The 15,958-nt window shown below is 35.7% G+C and overlaps 1 protein-coding gene across 2 annotated transcripts; it reads left to right on the top strand.

Annotated features, from left to right (window-relative positions):
• The first annotated feature begins 525 nt into the window (after window positions 1-525).
• LOC109004505 (CYP enzymes assisting alcohol dehydrogenase-like) lies at window positions 526-15,135 on the top strand. Of its 2 annotated transcripts, none has more exons than XM_018983071.2 (8): window positions 526-727; window positions 2,110-2,167; window positions 2,586-2,728; window positions 4,082-4,119; window positions 4,260-4,662; window positions 4,903-5,142; window positions 5,275-5,433; window positions 9,463-9,702. In XM_018983071.2, exons 2-8 carry the CDS (start codon window positions 2,131-2,133, stop codon window positions 9,571-9,573), a joined length of 1,131 nt encoding a protein of 376 aa, XP_018838616.2. In that variant the 5' UTR covers window positions 526-727; window positions 2,110-2,130; the 3' UTR covers window positions 9,574-9,702. The 2 variants fall into 2 exon arrangements, with proteins under 2 accessions (XP_018838616.2, XP_035542737.1); XM_035686844.1 differs by lacking the exon at window positions 9,463-9,702 and adding an exon at window positions 15,042-15,135 and having other exon boundaries at window positions 527-727.
• The last annotated feature ends 823 nt before the right edge of the window (window positions 15,136-15,958 follow it).

Raw genomic sequence — 15,958 nt, forward strand, 5'->3', positions numbered from 1 at the left:
GACTAATATATAAATAATCTAATATGAGAATAAGTTTTAAGTGGAATAGTCAAATGTAAAATCATATAAAATTATGTAAATTTTACATTTATATTTACATAATCCAATACTAATGCTCTAGGCCGAGAGATTAGTTTAATAAGTGTAAATTATTTTTTTTTTATTTATTTTCAATGTTTTATACTACTAAAATATTTTAAAAAAAATGATACTTGCAGTCGTGAGTGTGCAAGCGCCGTGCAGTCGCTTTGAAAAAAATGAATAAATATGAAATCTACATGAAAAGAAATTAATTTTTTAACAGTGGACCCTACTCTTTATTAAAACGACTGCACGATATTTACGTATTTTACAACTGTATGTAATATTATTTCATTTAAAAAAATAAAAAATATATTAATTCATTAATAATTACTTATTTAACCATTAAATAAAAATAAAAAATACACTCATTGTCGGTCACTATCATCGATTTAAGTATCATTCCTTATTCATATATATCAATCAAACTTTCCTTTCAACTTCATTTTCCTATTTTTCTTTCTTCGCAGAATCTCTCTCTCTCTCTCTCTCTCTCTCTCTCTGTTTCTGAACCTTATCTTTACTCGGTTATTAGTACAACTCCCTGCAAGGCTCAAGACCAGCTCGCCTTCAGTACGTCGCACAGACCGCACTAAGCCCGCGGCCGCATCTGTCTTTCCGTTTTTCTTCCTCCATCAAACTCAAGGTAGATCATTGGATGCGTTGTGTTCGTCTCTACTTGATTTTTTGAGATTTTGGAGGTGATCTTGATTGGATTGTTGATTTTAATCTCTCTGTTTTCCCCTTTCTTTCTTTTTCTTTTCGGTGAATTGATGAACTTCGATCGAAATAATTGATCGTTGGTGGATCGAAATAATTTTCGGTGAATTGATGTACTAAATATAATCGTAAAGTAGGTAAATATCGCGTAATTATTTTGAAAAGAATAAAGTTTATTATTAAAAAATTAATTTTTTACCTCTTACGTTATATTTATTTTTAAACGTTAAATTTATACGTTATATTTATTTTTAAACGTTAAATTTATTTTTTTTAAAATGATTACGTGACAGTTGTAAATATCTTTTTTTTTTTAGAAATATAATATAGATCTAAAATGTGCTATATTTTTTATTTATTTTTTATTTTTTAAATAATTAAGACAGTGATTATTAATGAATTTATATTTATTTTTTTAATGATTGATAATGTTTAAAAAATACTTAAAAAAAAATAAGAAACACATTTGCGCTAGTGTACATATTTGGAATGCAATCTAGCATTGTGCTCTTTTTTTTTTTTTTTTTTTCTTTTTACATTTCGTTTTAAAATATTTTTTTTTCTGATTTATCTTTTTTTTTTAATTAACTATTTTATGTATAGTTTAATTTTATTATCTATTCCTTTCTAAACATTTATGTAATTCTTTTATTATTTTTGGAAAGAAAAACACTTCATCTATATGGAAGATTTTATAAAAACAAACTATAATAAGTTTAATTTTAATATAATTTGATATGATATGTAAGATATAAAATATAAAAAAATAAAACAAATAAAATAAACTAGCGGGTGCTAACTAGCGGGTGCTCCAGCCGTGAGCCATGGCTGTAGAGCCACCCCAATTATAAAAGTACTAGAACTTTTAATTTTTCAATAGAGACAATTTTCTTCAAATTAAATATACGCATGTAATCTTTTAATTGGTTGACATGTGAACTTTGAGACAAGTGTTAATTAGTTGTGCTGTTAAAGGAGTTAACGGGGGAATGAATGGAATGATCTAGTTGTAAGTTTCGTTAAATCTAGACTATGTTGATTTAATAATAATGATAATTACTATGTTGACCCTACTAAATCATGCAAATGAATGGCACCGTTGCGTTAACCTTTTATGATTTTGGCATGCATTAATTTTATAATTTTGGTACGTACCTAGACTTTTAATTGCACAATTCATGACAGTCGTGATCCTGAAATTGACAATTCATCATCGTGCCTAAATCATGCAATTGGCTGTAGTTGACATTTGTTACCCCCAATTAATCCTTACAATTATATATCTTATTTAATTTGATCGATTGATAGGTCAATTTGGATTACCAGACAATGTCGAAGAGCCACTCAAATATCATTACTTGCAAAGGTATGCCTAATATTAATCTAAGTAGAAGTTCCAAAAGATTGCGACCAATAGTACTATTGGATATCTAAATTAAGAGGAATTCTATGCATTAGTTACTATTCATTTTCTCACTTTACATTTATAGTTTTTTTTTTCATAAGGTGTGTGAATGTTTTTTATAGAGTGTGAGATAATGAATAGTGACTGATGAGAATTTTTTTTTCTAAATTAATACTTGTTGATGTGACATATTTTAATCGATTTTATGTGTCTATTATTTCATTAGATAGTCTATTAAAATGTGTCACATCAAATAAGTGTGATTGAGATTTAAAATTGAAGAATATGATCGATCTTTCACTTAAGTCACTCTGATCTCTCTCGGATCCGGCCTAGATCTCTTTCACTCCATATTTTCATCATCGGTTAATCGTGGCAGCGGCGGTGTGTTGGGGTGTTGGGGAATCGGTGAAGGTGGAAGAGATACAAGTGGAGCCTCCAAAAACATCCGAAGTTCGTGTGAAAGTGTTGTATGCTAGTCTATGCCACACTGACATCTTATTCGGCAAAGGGATTCCAATTGTCAGTATCCCTTCTTTCTTGCTGAGTAATTTGTGTTTTGTGACTTTTGTCTGCTTCCGTTCCTGCTGCATATATGTATCCTATAATTTTCCCATTTTCACTACTTATATGTCGAACATCAATTTTATTATAATAAGTGACTATTTAACCGTAAATAATAACTTTTGTTGTTTTTTCGTTAAATCCGTTAAATCCTATTTTATCGAAAGACTTTTAAGACATTTGACCATTTGACGTGTAGCTCTTTTGTAGAATTTAATGAAAGATCATGTTTTACTAAAAGGTCTTTAAGACCCTTGATCATTTGACGTGTAGCTCCCTTATAGAATTTAATAAATGATCATATTTTACCAAAATGTTCTTAATAGCTCTGGTGCGCACATGAATTGACTTTTCTTTTTCATGTCCTTTTTGTTTTGACAGTGTACTTATTTCTTTTCTTTTTGTTTCAAAATTTTTAAATAAAAAAAATTAAAATGACTTTACTCTTTAGAACAGAAACGCTTTAGAGCATTCTTATTGTAAAATTCAACTTTAAGTAAATTTAACTAATAAAATACTTAAAACACTCAATATATATTATTAATTATTAATTTAATTAGAATATAATTAATATTTATATTTATATTTAATATTATTAATTTAATTATAATAGAATTATTATTAATATTTTAATTAGTAGAACTATAAAATGTGATAAAAATAAAAATTAAAAAAACTATTAAATTAATAATATTTTATTATTATATAAAGAGTAAATAGATAATCCAATATGAATGCAGACCAACGCTCATACTTCGCTGAAATTTAGATTTTTCTTATCTTATTTTTTGCCTTTATTTATTCTTGTATTTTCTTTTTCCAAATAAATAAACTACTATCTTTTTCATTTTTTTTATTTATTTAAATCATTAGTGCACCCGGGGGCTAACGCACCCATGGTCATTCCCTAGTATAAACATACGTACCAATTATTATAGATTGAATAAAAAAAAAAAGTCAAAACACTAATATTTTTTCTATGATGCTAGTTGATATATATGAAAGTTTTAAGATCAACAGTATATTGAGTATGTTAATAAGCAAACTAGTAAATATATTTTTTAAACTTTTTTCTTAAAATCTTTTTTTTTTCCTCGTTGATAAAAAAAATTCACAAAAATAAATTTAAAAATTGACGTGGCTTGATGTGATATGTCAAATTGTAAAGTTACTTTTATTCTAATATATCACATGAAATCACCTCAATTTACAAGTTTACCTAATCTTTTTGGTTGTAGTACTTCTAAAAGAAAAAAAGAAATTCCTTTGGGTAAAAGTGTTTGACATTGTTAATTCCTTCTTGTTCTACAGCCTATTTTCCCTCGAGTTTTAGGACATGAAGGTGTTGGGTAAGCTCTCGTTTTAACTTCATTGCCAATAACTACGACAAACAAATTGGATAGACGGCCTTTGATCGTCTTGCACTTTCTTACTTTTCTCGAAGTGAAAAAGTCACTTCATCTATAAGTGGTCTGAATATTGCATGCAGCGTGGTAGAGAGTGTTGGCGAGGAAGTAGCAGATCTCAAAGAAGGAGATCTTGTCATTCCAACCTACATCGGAGAGTGCAAAGACTGTGAGAACTGTCTGTCAGGGAAGACCAACTTGTGCCTCAAATTCCCACTACCCATAAGTGGTCTGATGCGCGATGACACTTCGAGAATGTCTGTAAGAGGCCAGAAACTGTACCACGCATTTACCTGCTCGACATGGTCGGAGTACACGGTTGTTAATGCTAATTATGTTGTCAAGATTGACTCAACCATACCTCTACCACATGCTAGCTTCTTATCATGTGGATTCTCCACTGGATTTGGGGCTGCATGGAAGGGAGCTGGGGTTGAAAAAGGATCTAGTGTTGCTGTTCTCGGTCTTGGCGCTGTTGGATTAGGGGTATGTACTACATGCATGACTTTTGCTTCGTCGGGATAAATACACTTTGCATTTCAAACTATTAAAACAGACACGTTGCATATTCAAAGTATTAAAACAGACACATTTCTATCCTTTTGTCCTGAAAATACAAGAGGAAGAAAGAAAAAACCCTTAGAACCCCTTATCTTTTGTTCTTTGTTCTTTCAAAATTTGATGAGCGAGCAAGTTGGAAATCATGCTTTCCTTTGTAAATCGCAGGTCATAGAGGGGGCAAGAACACAGGGAGCAACAAAGATAATTGGAATTGACAAAAATGGGGGAAAGAAAAGAAAGGGAGAAGCTTTTGGAATGACCGACTTTATAAACCCTGAAGAATATGATCATAAATCTGTCTCGGAGATGGTGAAAGAATTAACAGGCGGAATGGGTGTGGACTATTGCTTTGAGTGCACAGGGGTGGCACGCTTGGCTAATGAAGCCCTCCTTGCCACAAAAATGGTATATATGTCTATTATAAATTCAAGTTTTAAATTTAATCAAAATAAATATCTTTTTATATATATTTTTATTTTACAACACACATATTTAATTTTTAACCTTTTGTTGATCATGGTGGTGCTTGGTGAGAAGGGAAAAGGACAAGCAATGGTAATTGGTGCAGGAACTCATGCAAATGTGGAGATCAGTTGCGTTGCCCTCATGCTAGGTGGGGCTTTGAAGGGTTCCATTTTTGGAGGTCTCAAAGCCAAAACTGACCTACCTGTTATAGTCGACAAATGCAAAAACAAGGTGAGTTCTGACTAACAAAGAGTTACTAATTAAATACGCATTTATATAGAATTTTTTTATATATTTATCCAAATATTCAAACATCTTTTAATTGACAACCGCATAAAATTCAAGAAATGGCATGCAATAATATTAATAAAGAATAATAAATTATTCTTATATTCATTTAGTTTTCAGTTTGTAAAAACCTAAAATATACAAAATGAATATTATTAATGCTTAAAAATAGCGCAACAGGCCAAAATGGGAGAAATAGTACTTTTTAGCCCGTTGAGACTATTCAAGTTTCGTCTGAGATGTGGTGTGGAGCCTCCGACAATGGTCCTGTGCGGTTGTACGGTATTGATGTGTACATCAATGATAGTAAATGGAAAGTAAATATACAGAAAAAATAAAAGAGAGGGAGACATTCAGATTTACATGGTTCGGCATAATGCTTATGTCCATAGGGGTTTTTTTTTGGAGGGGGGGGAGAGAGAGATAATCCACTATAATATTCTTGTTTTATAGTCTCTCATCTTCATTGTAAAATGGAGATTAGAGCTCTATCCTAGTGGAAAAATGTTGTCATTGGTGTCTTTTGTTGTGAAGTTGAAGAAGTTAAGCCGTAGTCTAGCCAAAAAGTCATCTTCCCCAAGCGGAAAGTTGAAGTATGGCCCCTTTATCCTATGCCACTCTCTTGCTTTATGTCCAATCTTCACTTTTTCTCCTGATACATTTCCCCTTCTCAGCCTTTTGTCCCGTCCTTTTTCCTTTCTCATTTCCTTCCCGATGAAATCCCCCCTAGGGTTGGTTAAAACACATTATGGGTCTAAGATATTTTATCCCCTCCAGTTGCTCGCGATTCTTACAGTTAATTCACTTCGCCTAGGATATTTTATCCCCTCCAGTTGCTCGTGATTCTTACAGTTAATTCGCTTTGAAAGAAAGTCTTGAGAATCTTTAAGATAAAATATACGACATAGATGTAGAAATCCATAGTAATTCGTAGAAAAATAAACTCGAGGAGCATGGCCCTGGCTCTAGTTGTCCATTTTGCTTGCATAGAGTGATGAAGATTTCCAAGCACGAGGCTAGGCAGGAGTTGGGCTTGATCATGTAGTATGCGAGGGCAGAGTTTGGTTTTAGCAGGAGATAAGCTTGACCGCATAGAGTGCAAGTGCAAAGTTTGACTTTGGCAGGAGATGTATTCGACTACGTAAGGTGTGAGCACGGAGCTTGGCCTCGGTGGGAGATGGGCTCGATCGCATGAGGTGTGAGAACAGAGCTTGGCTTTGGTGGGAGAGGTACTCGACAACATAAGGTGTGAGCATGGAGCTCGACTTTTATGTGCGGGAGAGTGGTCGGGTAGTTGAGTGACTTGCCCGCCTACTCGAGCGCCTGGAAGGCAGGGGTTCCTGACCTTTCCCACCTATTAACTCATTATAAAAGTGGTGATAAGCCAGGTAGTCAAAAGACTAGACCCGTCTCTTTGGCGTGACAGAGGTCGAGCAGTTTGTAAGACTAGACTCACCTTTTAGACCCTCGTAGACGTGAGGGAGGTTGAGAAGTTCGTAAGACTGGGCTCGCCTCGTTGTTGTGGCAGAGGTCTAGCAATTTGTAAGATTGGACTCGCCTTATTACCGTGACGAAGGTCGAGCAGTTCGTAAGACTGGACTGGCCTCATTGACTCTCACGGGAAGGTAAGTAGTCGGTCCATTCGTCTGCATGAACATCTGTTGTTGTCGAAAAGCATTATACTCATCCAACATTTTTGTTTTTTATGGTGGTGAATTTTTCTTTTTCGATGTGAATTGCTATTAACATTTATATTTTGCCGTCAGTATTAGAGTTTGTTTGTAGTAACCTACTCAAAGTGGTCAGGGAGCTCGTCGACCCCCTGGGTTCACCTTAGGCGGTAGTTGAACCTGTCGACTTGTTCCCATAGGTAACCCACGCAAGGCAGTTGTGGAGTTTGGAGGCACGTTAACTCCAAAGGCTCGTTCTTGAAGGTAACCTATTCGCAGAGGTTATGGCACGAGTGCAGACACCCCGCTTTTGCTAGTGGACATGTCATCCCAGGAGTAACGTCGGGCAGTGCGTAAGACTGAACCTGCACTCCGTTGTGAGAGGGGCTGAGTAGCCTGGAGACTAGACTCACCTCTTTAGCCTCGCGAGGGAGGCAAGTAGTCGGGCAGTTCGTAAGATTGGACTCGCATCATTGACTCTCGTAGACGTGAGGGAGGCTAAGCAGTTCATAAGACTGAACTCGCCTTGTTGTTGCGAGAGAGGTCGAGCAGTTCGTAAGACTGGACTCACCTCGTTGATCGTGTTACAGAAGCCAAACATGTTAGTGTAGATAATTTCCAATCACAAGGTGAGATCTGCACACCTGAATCATCCAGTTTGCAGTATGATGAAAGTTTGAGGCGTGTCGGTGAGGCCAATGAGTAGTCATGTTTTGGAGATGACAAAGGTCCAGGGTGCTCGCTTGCATGTTAATGCCAAGAAATCAATTCTGATGGAGACATGTTGGGACATCCGAGCTGTGTCCGAGTGGGGCTATGTATATGGTGTTTTGCGCCAAAGGAACCAATTTTGTTGGTAAAAATGAAATTCACATAAATGTAGAGAGAGACAAATCGGGGCGTTTTAGCCATCGTAGCTGATTTTTGCTTGACTGACGTTGTTCGCAGCTGGTTGTTGTTTCTTCTCTTTCTTGTTCTTCTTTTCCCATTCTCTTTTTTTCAATATTTTTTATTTATTATTTTTTTTAGACAGCTTGTCCGACATATGCTATGCAGTTTTGAATAGGGATGTACAAAAATCGACGAGATCAGTCGTCACCGATGCGAACCGACCACAGGAGTTTGGAACTGGCCGGTTGGCCGACAATATAAAATTAAGGAAACCGACACCGGCCAGTTCAGTTTCAGTCTGATCTAAACCTAAGCCGTCGAACTGGCTGATTATAAATATATATATTTATATAATACGTGTATAAAACGACACCATTTCACTTACTTAAGTGAAACGCCATCGTTTTAAGTGAAACCGCGTCGTTTTAGTTATGAGTTTTATAAAAAAAAAAAAAGGTGAAATGCCGTTGTGTAATCATGAGAGGAAGACACTTAGATTTATGTGGTTCGGCATAATACATACGTACACAGGATGTTTGGGGGTGGGAGGGAGGAAGAATCCACTATAATATATTTGTTTTATAGTCTCTCATAATCTCTCATGCTATTGTACAATGGAGATTAGAACTGTGTCCTCTAGTGGAAAAATGTTGTCCCTCGTGTCTTTTGTCGAAAGGTTGAAGAAGCTAAAGCCATAGTCTAGCCAAAAGTTATCTGCCCCAAGCCCACTGGGAAAGTTGAAGCGTGGCCCCTTTATCATTTGCCCCTCCCTTGATTTATGTCACATCTTCACTTTTTCTCTTGACACTCTACCCCTTCTCAGCCTTTTGTCCCTTATTTTTTCATTTCTCACTTTCTTCTTGATGAGATCCTCCCTTAGGTTAGGCCTTGAAACTCATTATGCGTAGACATTTTATTCCCTCCAAATATGAAATTAAGTTCCTTCTTTATATTTTATCTTTTTCATTTATTTCAAATATATATATATATATTTGTTTTTCTATTTAACAAAAGGAAAATGTTAGTTGAATCTATAAAAGTGATCGATTGACTTTTTTATTTTTTTTTACTTAATAATTAAGAAAGTTAATATTAATGAATTGATATTTCATTTTCTATTTTTAAAAATGTTTAAAGAAATATAAAAAATGATTCAAGAAAAAGAAGAAAAAAAATAAAACAAGTACATTTGCATTTATCGGCTGTAATCTTTAGTCGAATTATCGATTTCTGTAGCACTACTCTTAACAAAATGTTTGCACTGATAAGTAAAACTCATGTTAAACAGAAAAATAGAGAAAATGGAAAATCTTTAGGAGACTCAAAACGTACTGAGCATAAAGAAAATAAGATGCGTGCGTGTGCATATATAAACTATATATTTGAAAAATGGTGCTGTACTCTACTGCAGGAAATCCAACTTGATGAACTTTTGAGTCACGAAGTTCCACTGCAAGATATAGATAAAGCATTTGTGCTATTGAAAAATCCTGATTGTGTGAAGGTCCTTATCAAGCTTTGATTGATCTCATCGACAATAAGATCGTCAGAGTTGGGATTCATTCAATGAATAATAAAAGTGTTGTAATAAAAAGTTAACGCTCGAGATATCCTTATTATTTATGAGTAATTCTACAAATAACTGTGAAGTGTGTAAATGTCGTGTAATTCCTTTAAAAAAGAGTGAGGTCTACTATTAAAAAATTAATTTTTTTCATGTGGATCTTATATTTTATTCATTTTTTTTAAATGATTACGCATTGGTTACATAAATCACAATCGCAATTATCTTTTCACATTATTTATAGCACTCAATATTTCTTCAATGTGGATTTAATTTTTCTATTGGATGTAAGCTATTGAATTCTGTATTTCCCCACTCTCAGATTGTCTCATTTGAGTTCTTGCTAGGTCAAATATTCCCTTAAGGGAATCGGACCAAAACTCACTTTATTAGGGTCCATTGGCTCAAGGGCCACAACCCATCCAATAGTCGCCAAAATCGCAACCGCCAAAAGATATGAGTGTTGAATTTGAACCCAACCGTCATTAATAAGGGTTTAATGAAATAACAGATTGCGAGATAAATTAATGGCCTTCCAGCACGATACTCGCTCGCAATACTTATCCTCCAACATGATACTTGCCCACAATACTTACCCTCCAACATAGTGCTCACCCACTTCCCACATTAAGGACTAAAAGGAGTCAAACCGAAAGACAAGTCTTACCAAATAAGAATAACCGACCCATATAAGTAGGGATCGTGGTACTTACCAAAAGAGTGATTAAAAAGTACAAAATAAATAGGATACACACTTTGCTATCAGTGATTTTGGCATAAGAGGTGTCCTTCACCACCCCGAACCACTTTCAATTCTTTGGTTGCAGGTTGCTAATGATTCTTGCGGGAAATTTGAAACACGTCCACAACACTTGGCCTTGTCTTTGGGATCTTTGGAGATTCAACATGCTATTCGTATGCATGCAACGACACATTCTCAAGCAACCTGCAATCAAGAAGCAATGACAATAAGCAAATAGGCAAAATTCTGGATGGAGGGAAGGTTCGTAGGTTTGGAAGAAAGACTGAGGAGAATCACTTTAGAGATGGAGAGTCTCCAACTCGAAAATGAAGCTCTGAGGAAAAAAAAAAGTGCGAGTTCTAGAGAAGACGATGCACCAAGCCATAAAGAAGAGAAGAGAAAAATGCACCATGACCTACGCAACCTCACAGACAAATATGAGGAAATGGTCAACCACATATTCAATAGCACGAATCTGCCCTACAGCACAGAGATAATGGTGGTGCCACTCTTGCCTAAATTCAAAATTTTGCAAATCATATTATACAACAGATCTAAGGGTCCCATCGAACATATGGAGACGTTCAAAACCCACATGACCCTCCACAGTTTCTACAGGAAAATCGTGTGTCAAGCTTTCCCTTTAACCCGAAAGGAGTAATGAGAGGACGATTCGAAGCTTTATAGCCGGGTTCCATTAATAGTTTTAAGGAGTTGGACAGAAAATTCTTTACTCAGTTCCTGGCCAGAAGACGTAAAAGGCGGCTAGTTGTGTGCATCCTAACTGTCAAGCAGCAGGAGGACATAAGTTTGAAGGCTTCAAGGTTCAACAAAGAGTGCATGACAGCAGATAATCAAGACGAAAAACTCATGCTGGCATCACTCCTAGCAGGCATCTAGCCCAGAAACCCTTTCATGGCGAAACTAGTGAGAAAAACTCTAACAACATTGCAAAAGTTTATGGAAGGTCAAATGACCATTTGGATTCAGAGATGAGTTGAGATAATTTGTAAATAGTAGTGAGATTTGTGAGTTGAAATTTGTGAATAGTAGTGAGATGAGTTGAGATCCCAATCCAAATCGGCTCGTCAGCACCGAGAATGCTATCAGGGCTTTGACTGACCCTAGAAAGTCTTAGTTGGAGTAAGCAGAGAGTAGGTTGAAAGAAGCAAGTGACGAGAAAGTTCAAGAGAATGAATAGAAGGTGAGGAAAGGCCAGTACAATAAAATGAAGGATGATGCGCACCCTCCAGGAATCAGAATTTGAGGTTAACGCATTCGAGTTTGAATGTGCAAATAGGGAGTGGGAAACATGCGTAGAATAATGGAAACCGCAGGAGAACCTGCCGCTACTGCACCTACCACAACATGGAAGGGCACCGAACGGAAGACTAGCACTCCCTAAAAGTAGGATAGAGACAATGTGGGACAATAGGGAGCAAAAGCGATTGGTCGCCCAACATTCTTCACGTTTGAGACAACCGTCCAATAGAGGGCAAAAACGAAACCAACTGTCTCAAAGAAGCGAAAGCCCAAAGCAAAGAAGGACTGTACGAGGAAGTCCCGAAGGTGCTCCTCGCCAAAGTCCCAACATAAACAATGCGCCCCTTGGAGAAATTTGAACAATAATGGGAGAATTCGTAGGAAGCGGTTCAATATCCTCCAATAGAAAGGCGCATGCTTAGAAGGCTAGATACGAAGAAGTATTCGCTGTGGAAAGACTACTGAAGCAAGCAAAGAACCAGAAGATGATCACCATATCCTTCAGAGACAAAAACTGCAAAGGGGTCCAATACCCTCATGATGATGTATTGGTAGTGACGTTGCTAGTGGCCAATTACACCACCCAGAGGATCTTAATCGATAACGAGAGTTCTTCTTATGTCCTTTTCTAGGACACTTTACAAAGATGGAATTGACCTAAGCTGACTATGTCCGTTGCCCATGCCACTAAAAGGCTTCTCGGGAGAAATAGTCCAACCTATAGGTGCTATTGCGCTATCCATATAGGCAGGAACATGGCCCTACACAACCACCACTACGACTGACGTTTTGGTGGTTAAGGCTCATTCCTCGTCCAATACAATCATCGGGCGCCAGACCCTAAACAACTTGAAGGACATTACTTCCACCTACCACCTAAAGATGAAGTTTCCAACGGAGGAGGGTGTATGAGAAGTACGTGGTGAACATGTGTTGACGCAAGAATGCTATGTAAAGGTCAAGAATGGAGGAAGAGACGTCCGTGTAACAAAAAAGTTTAGGATTTGGTGAAACGTCACCACCGCGACCGCCTGAGCTCATTGAACATGGGGTCAAAACATGAAACGAACAAAATTTGAGGTAGGGCGAGGCCGACGAACCCCTAGACCTTGTAACCTTGGATCCATATCAACTCGAAGTAATGGTAAGAATCGGAACCATGATCAGGTTTGAAGTCAGGCATCAATTAAAGCAACTCCTAATCAAATACAAGGACATATTTGCTTGGAACCATGAGACATGCTCAGAATTGATAATGAAGTCATTGAACATTGTCTTTGTGTAAACCCCAAGGCCAAAAGAATCAGGCAAAAATGAAGGAGCTTTAGTACAGAAAATTAAGCAGCAATAGCAGAATAAGTGGAATGCCTCATGGCTGCGAGGTTCAACAGGGAATCTTATTACATAGAATGGCTCTCCAATGTGGTATTGGTGAAAAACTCAAATGGTAAATGGAGAATGTACCTTGATTTGACTGACTTTCACAAAGTGTGCCCAAAGAACAGCTTCCCCTTGGCCAGGTATCAACCAAATAGTAGACTTTACAGTAGGCCATCAATTGTTGTGAATCATGGATGCCTATTCTGGGCATATTCAAGTTCGGATGAGCCAAGACGATAAGGAAAAGACTTCTTTCATAACAGAAAGCGGGCTATATTGCTACCGGGTGATGCCCTTTAGATTGAAGAATGTCGGGGCCACGTATTAAAGGCCAGTAAACCTTATGTTCAAAATAAAAATCGGCCGTAATATGGAAGTCTATGTGGATGATCTACTCGTTAAGAGCAACGAACTAGCACACCATATTGTAGACCTGCGGGAAGTTTTTGTCGTCCTGCAACAATACGAGATGAAGCTCAACCTGATGAAATTTGCCTTCGGCATGGATTCGAGCAAATTCATATGATCCATGGTATCAGAAAAGGGAATAGAAACCAATCGAGAAAAGATTAAGGCAATAATCAACGTGAAGCCTCCATAGAATATAAACGAAGTGCAAAAGTTTACCAGTCAGAGAGCAACACTCAATAGATTTTTATCCAAATCAACGGATAAGTGCTTGCCTTTCTTCAGAGTGTTGCATAAGGCCTAGACCTGGAATGATGAATGCGATTAGGCATTTGAAAAACTGAAGGAGTATCTATCGCAAAATTTTAATTGTACTCGTAAGAACACGAACTGTACCGAAGTATTGTTTAGCAAGAATGAGGTCGAACTCACAAAGATTTATAAAAATGTAGGAAACTAATCAAATCTAAACCAAATAAATTTTAATCTAGTTCAAAAATATGAGTTCTAAAATAAAATAAAAAAAACTTAGAACTAAACAATTAATGAATCAATACAAGAAATAATTAATTTAATGAACTAATCACAATAAAAAAAACTAAAATAAATTCTAAAGATACATATTAATCTCAATAATGAATAACTATTGACGGAGAATGAACTAAGATTATTTTTTATTTTTTTAGTCCGTACGACCCCTGCGATGCTGCTTCGTTCTTTTCTTTTTTGTCGATCTCATTCTGTCCCTCCATTCTTATAGGCCTAGACGTTGGTTTATTTATGTTGGAAACCCTCAATTTTCATCTCTCTTTCTTTTCTTTTCTTTTATTTTTCGTCTCTTTCTTTTACATTAATATGTCATTTGGATAGTAAATTGAGATAAAAATTTAAAATTAAATAAAATATTATTAAAATATTATTTTATTATTATTTTAATATTTAAAAAAATTGAATTGTTTATTATGTTTTGTCTAAAAATTTAAAAAATTTTTAATAATGAGATAAGATGAATTAAGATCACTTTTCAATCCAAAAAAGGCAAAGCTTATTTTTTTACTACTCCTATAAGAAAAATAAATATCTAAACACTAATAAAAATATAAAAATTAACACTACATAGTTGTGATAATTATTTATTTTATTTATTAAAATTATGTATAATTTGACTATTATCACACTTCCCAACCAGCTAATTGCTAGCCTTTAGATTCCGTTGAACCCAATAATAGATGAGCTGCATACGAGCTTTCTCTTGGTCGGAAACCGTCACAATCCTTGGGACCAATGGACTGAAATGATGGAATTAGGACTATTCATCTGAGCTAGGTTTTTTTCTGACTCGGTCCGGAACCGAGTTGCAAAATCTGAGTACACCCAGTCTGGATATCGGATTTTTAACCCAGTACCCAGTTTTTTTTTTTTTTAGTTTGAGTTTGAATGTTTGGATTTTTTATTTTTTATTTTACAGAAAAATAAGCAAGAGTAATTGATTTGGATATTAACTTGCTAATTAAGCAGCATAATTGCATTTTTTATGCCTAGAATATATAAGAAATAAATAAATAAATTTGCAAATTAATGTTTAAAACTGTCATGCAAAATATCTCTTATATAGTTATGTTTGATCCACCAGGCACTGATCACCAAAGCATTGAATCGGAGCAGCTCTCAATTATTGCATGTAGCATTGTTTTCCACGGTGCCGTAATTTATTTTTGTAAATTATACTGCATAATTTATGCCATAATTTAGCATAATTTCTTAATTTCTGTGAAACAATGGAATTTTTGTGGAATTTTCTTTTATGCAGATATATAAAGTTACGTTAGATGAGATTTCTCAATCAAATGAAAAAGGAAATTAAAGCAATTTCCTGATTTTGTTAAGATACCGCGTCCAAGTTTTAGCCATTTTTTAATTAGTCATAAACCTCCATTCAAACTAATTGAAAAAAAAAAAACTGGGTTCAACCTGAAATCTAGAATTCGGGTTTTGAAAAATCCGGGTTCTCTCCGGTTCTGGCCCGAGTTTGAAACCCGGGTCCCGATCTAGGTATATCCGGATTTCCGAGTTAGAACCCGAATTAACACCTTTAAATGGAATGTCCAAAGGTTACTAAAACGACACACAAAAAAAAATATATAAAAGAAAAATGAACGGAAAATAGAATATGAAATTCCCGTCACACTTGCAAAAATTTACGGGGTAACTTTTAGGTCAAATATTCATAAATATTCTATAAAGAGAATCTAACCGAATCTCACTTTATTAGGCCCATGGGCTTAGGGGCCACAAGCCCATCCAGTAGTTGCCAAAATCGCAACCGCAACACATCTAAGTGCAGAATTCGAACCCAACTATGATTAATAAGGGTTTAATGACATAACAGACAGCGAGAAAAATTAATGGCCTTCCGATACTCGGCTGCAATACTTGCCCTCCTGCACAATGCTAGCCCACATGGGCAAAATCAAGAACCTATAAGAGCCCGCGTTCTATTAAGGAATAAAGGGAGCCAAACCGAAAGAAAAGTTTTACCAAACAAGAACA

The sequence above is a fragment of the Juglans regia genome, chromosome 16, assembly GCF_001411555.2.
Source record: "Juglans regia cultivar Chandler chromosome 16, Walnut 2.0, whole genome shotgun sequence".
Classification (NCBI taxonomy): domain Eukaryota; kingdom Viridiplantae; phylum Streptophyta; class Magnoliopsida; order Fagales; family Juglandaceae; genus Juglans; species Juglans regia.

Coding starts and splice junctions, on each gene's coding strand:
- LOC109004505 (XM_018983071.2), top strand. CDS start 2,131: ATGTCGAAGAGCCACTCAAATATCATTACTTGCAAAG. Junction 4,120..4,259: donor TTAGGACATGAAGGTGTTGG/GTAAGCTCTCGT, acceptor TATTGCATGCAG/CGTGGTAGAGAGTGTTGGCG. Junction 5,434..9,462: donor TCGACAAATGCAAAAACAAG/GTGAGTTCTGAC, acceptor ACTCTACTGCAG/GAAATCCAACTTGATGAACT.